This window comes from Lolium rigidum, chromosome 2, assembly GCF_022539505.1.
Source record: "Lolium rigidum isolate FL_2022 chromosome 2, APGP_CSIRO_Lrig_0.1, whole genome shotgun sequence".
In the NCBI taxonomy this organism is placed as follows: Eukaryota; Viridiplantae; Streptophyta; class Magnoliopsida; order Poales; family Poaceae; genus Lolium; species Lolium rigidum.
Genome location: NC_061509.1, coordinates 157,587,088 through 157,590,927, shown reverse-complemented (window position 1 = coordinate 157,590,927; position 3,840 = coordinate 157,587,088). Strand labels below are relative to the sequence as shown.

Genomic DNA, 3,840 nt, shown 5'->3' with positions numbered 1-3,840 from the left:
CTATCTGCGCTCTAGCAGATTAATCATGTTGTATTCAATTAACTTTGTTGAAATTTTCAATCTAGGAGCCTTAACACACATTTATTTTTTAAAAGTTGGAAACATAGGTGTACTTTAGTTGTTACAGAAATATTCTTAGCAGTAGGTAATAGAGATGCAAGTAGTCTATAAGCTCCATGAAATGCCATTTATTTTCGTTTCATCGACCTAAAATGCATGCAAGGAAACGAAACATATACACCACGAGATGCTGAAAACATTTTCTTGACACACATGCATTGACTTTCTACAGGATAATATATAGGAGTAAGAAGTCCAGTAAGAAAAACAAAATGATGAACACATAAAAGAAGACATGGAAACAGATAAGACAGCTCACTACACCTAAGTAGCTAGATGGATAGTCATGAGAGCCGGGAAGCTTAGGTACTCAACTTCAATCTCCATTCTCGGCCCCATCAGACAGAAATACTAGTACTAGAACTAGATCTAATTGGCAACACACAAGCGATATTGAGGAGATATAAGACGAAACCCTAGATTGCGGCAAAAGTGAGTTGGATCGGGACATGGGCAAGAACGTGAGAGGCTTGCTATTTATGTAGCTAGAATGGAGTGACGCCCATGTTGGCCGCCGCCGCTGCCGCCGCCGCATAGAGACCATCCTTGAGAAGCATGTCTTCAGGGCCATCCTACATACCACAATTAAACCAGGTGCACACATAGTCAAATGCTTGCAACAAATTACCAGAACTTGTTGCTCGGAGTTCTGAATCAGATTTGCTAACTATTTAAGACCTCAAGGAGCAAAGATGGGTAGGTTAAAGGTTTAGGAAGTACAAAAAGTTCTGAGGGTTTAGTGCATACCTGAGCTTTGTAGGTCCTCTTGAACCCCTGATCCGGCATGAGGCCAAAGTGGATGTGCGGGAAATGGGCCCACTGTTATGATGATCAAAGCAACAAGAGAGTAAGCCAAAATACCGGCATGTTTGGATTAGTAAAGCATGCTTCTAGCTAGGTGAAACAAATCTTAAGAAAAACCCTATCTAACTATTTACTGTGGGGCTAAGTTAAAGCAGCCATGCATGCACTGATGCACAGGCCGCCCGCAGCTAGCCGCTCGGCATCTCGCGCGCAAGCAGCCGAACACAAGCTGTCGCTGTGTCCGTGCTGACACCGTAAAGCGACCGGTCAAATCAAGACGACACGCGAACATCTACTAGGAGCTGCTACTCCACTAGGTTGTACTATGCAGTGCAGCAGGTGATGAGAAATTTTACATTCTTCGCGGCCGCGCTGAAGGCCTCCCGGTGCGTGATGTCCGGGTTGCCGGCCTTGATGCGCTGGATCTCGTCCCTGCAGTTGCAAATCAACATATGATAAGCACCAAGAGCATGTACTGAACTACTAATAGAGTAATAATCAGGAAGAACCAAGCTAGGAGAGAATGTAATTGTGCGCAGAGATCTTACTTAATGAAGCGGTTGTAGGCGGATGGGACTCTCTGACGCTTCTCCGGAGCTGCAACGACAGATTAGATTTGGATCAGCACAGGCAGGGACATGGACGAATGGGTGTGCATGTACCTAGGTGCTACTATACATGCTGAGGTTGCTACATAACCGATCGGAGACAAGCATGGGTGCACCCTCCCTGCCGCAACAGGACATGATTGTATGTCTTTGTTCTTTATCGATCCCAAGCTCTCGATTTTATCTCCCCACTCCTATGTCTTTTTTTTAGATAAAAGGCACTCAAGTGCCCGACTTTGAATTAACAAAGCCAACAACGGCGAGAACGATACAAAGTGATGAACCCAGCTTACAGAACGACACTACACACCCACACGAACTACCGAAGAAGCTACAACCGGAAGCACGACCAAAAGGCTCAGCCAAAGCATCTACGAGGACTCGGAGAAGAACAGGAGTCTACAGTGTCGGGCCGGAGCTCACTCGAGAGCGAGCCATTTTCACGCGCGCCTCAACCAAACTCCTCCGTCGCAGAAATGCCACCGGAAGCCGACCACCACCGGGGACCGACCCACGTTGCTCGCAAACCGAAGAGCAGCGCCAAGGAAGCTCGACAAGGGAGGGGCACGGAGCAAGCCTTGCCGAAGATCGCCGAAGAATCACCTCCGTCACAACCTTCGGTGAGCCTCGCGCTGTGGGCTCCAAGACGGTGTCTTCAAGAAGAGCACGACACCGGAGTGCCGCCACCGCCCGATCCGAGGATCTTGAGTTTTCACCCGGACGAAGGTGGATTTTATCTCTCCCCGGCATGCTCATTTGAGGCGCGGGGAGCTAGATTGTTGATGTTGATGATCATATGGATCTTAACTGTAAGAACACTACCGAGGTGGTAATTGTGTGTCCATGCTAAAAAAAACTCCTTCCTTTACCCCTCCCAAGAAAAGCCAACGAAAACTGTGCAGAAAATATCGTCAAATAGAGACCAGGCAACGAAAAAATTGCTTTCACTAATGCATGTACGTGCAACTAGCTAGTAGCAAATAAATCAGAGGAAAGGAAACCAGTGTAATTAAACTGCAGCTGGCTGGTCCTTACGCCTGTTGGCCGAAGGGGCGCTCTTGGCCGACTGTTCGGTCTCCTGCTGCTGCGCAGGCTTGGCGGCAGGCATGGGCATGGCCGCCGGCAGGTTGCTGGAGCAGCTGCTGTTGGTGCGGCCCGTGAAGGCATTGAGGTTGGTGCTCCCCTGGTCCATGGGCAGGCTGGGCGTCTGGAACGCCACCTCGTCCTGAGACAAACGCAGCAATCGATTAAGAAGGTAGCCACCGGCCGGTCTGAGCTGAGAAGCTGCTGAAAAACTTGGCTAAACGAGGGAAGAACTTACGAGGAGGCCATGGTGGGAGGTAGGGGACAGCAAGGAATGGCCGAAGGGGAGCTGGGTGGCGGGCGGCGTCGCGGGCGGGAGCAGGAGGCCGCGGAGGTTGACGGAGAGCAGGTTGGCGCAGTGGCCGCACCTCACCGTCACCGTCTTGAACAGGCTGCTGCACGGCACGCCGACCTGCACGCGGAGATCAAACAAACGCTCAAAGTTAGGTATGAAATAGGAGTGAGCAAGGAAGCTAATTAAGCTAGGATATGCATGATGGAAATGTTCCAAGCAAGCAATTGATGTCGGTAGGTAGGTGGTGGCGACATGCCGGCCGGCACACACGTACCGCGAGGATGGTGTCGCAGCAGTTGCAGTGGACGTAGCAGAGCTGCTCGGTGGGGGACGGCGCGAGGTGGTCCTGCAGGTTGAAGACAGCCGACGAGGCGGAGGAGGACGACATTATGATCGAATGTATGTTATGCTGTAGATCCCACCAGATTACGCGCCGAGGCAGCGGCGTATGTATGGTATGGGCGGCTAGCTATCTTCTCGTTTTGATCGAGCTTTCTTCCTCTTCTCGGCGATCTGGATTGCAGCAAATTGAGCTAGCCAGAGTGGATAGGGATTGAGGAACGGAAGAAGCAAGCAACAACGGTGTGTAGAGTAGAAATCAAAGTGAAATTTTATGCGGGTGAGCGGGAAGATGTAGCTAGCGCGCGGCAGAGATGGATATATATCCTTTTGGTCCCCTTTGATGTGATGAGGGTGATTTGATGTCCGGCCTTCGGATTTGACGGACCAGCAGCTGCTAGCAGATAGCCCGGTTCGAGAAAGCCGCGGATCTGTCGTTGGTCCTGATTTGAAAGCAAAAAAACAAACGACAGCACCACCTAGAACAACAACTACTGCATGTGGGATTTGCCGGGAGCAAAGACGGAAAGGCGGGGCTCGACGAGGCGGTATGGGGGGTGCGGACGGTGTGGGTAGCTCTGGACAAGAAAG

The 3,840-nt window shown here is 50.5% G+C and overlaps 1 protein-coding gene across 1 annotated transcript; it reads right to left on the bottom strand.

The window, feature by feature from the left end:
• Nucleotides 1-605: 605 nt before the first annotated feature.
• LOC124687538 (protein YABBY 4-like) lies at nt 606-3,298 on the bottom strand. The gene is made up of 7 exons (XM_047221312.1): nt 3,185-3,298; nt 2,854-3,027; nt 2,568-2,757; nt 1,473-1,521; nt 1,281-1,356; nt 868-939; nt 606-692 (listed from the first exon to the last, which is right to left on the bottom strand). Exons 1-7 carry the CDS (start codon nt 3,296-3,298, stop codon nt 606-608), a joined length of 762 nt encoding a protein of 253 aa, XP_047077268.1.
• Between the last annotated feature and the right edge of the window lie 542 nt (nt 3,299-3,840).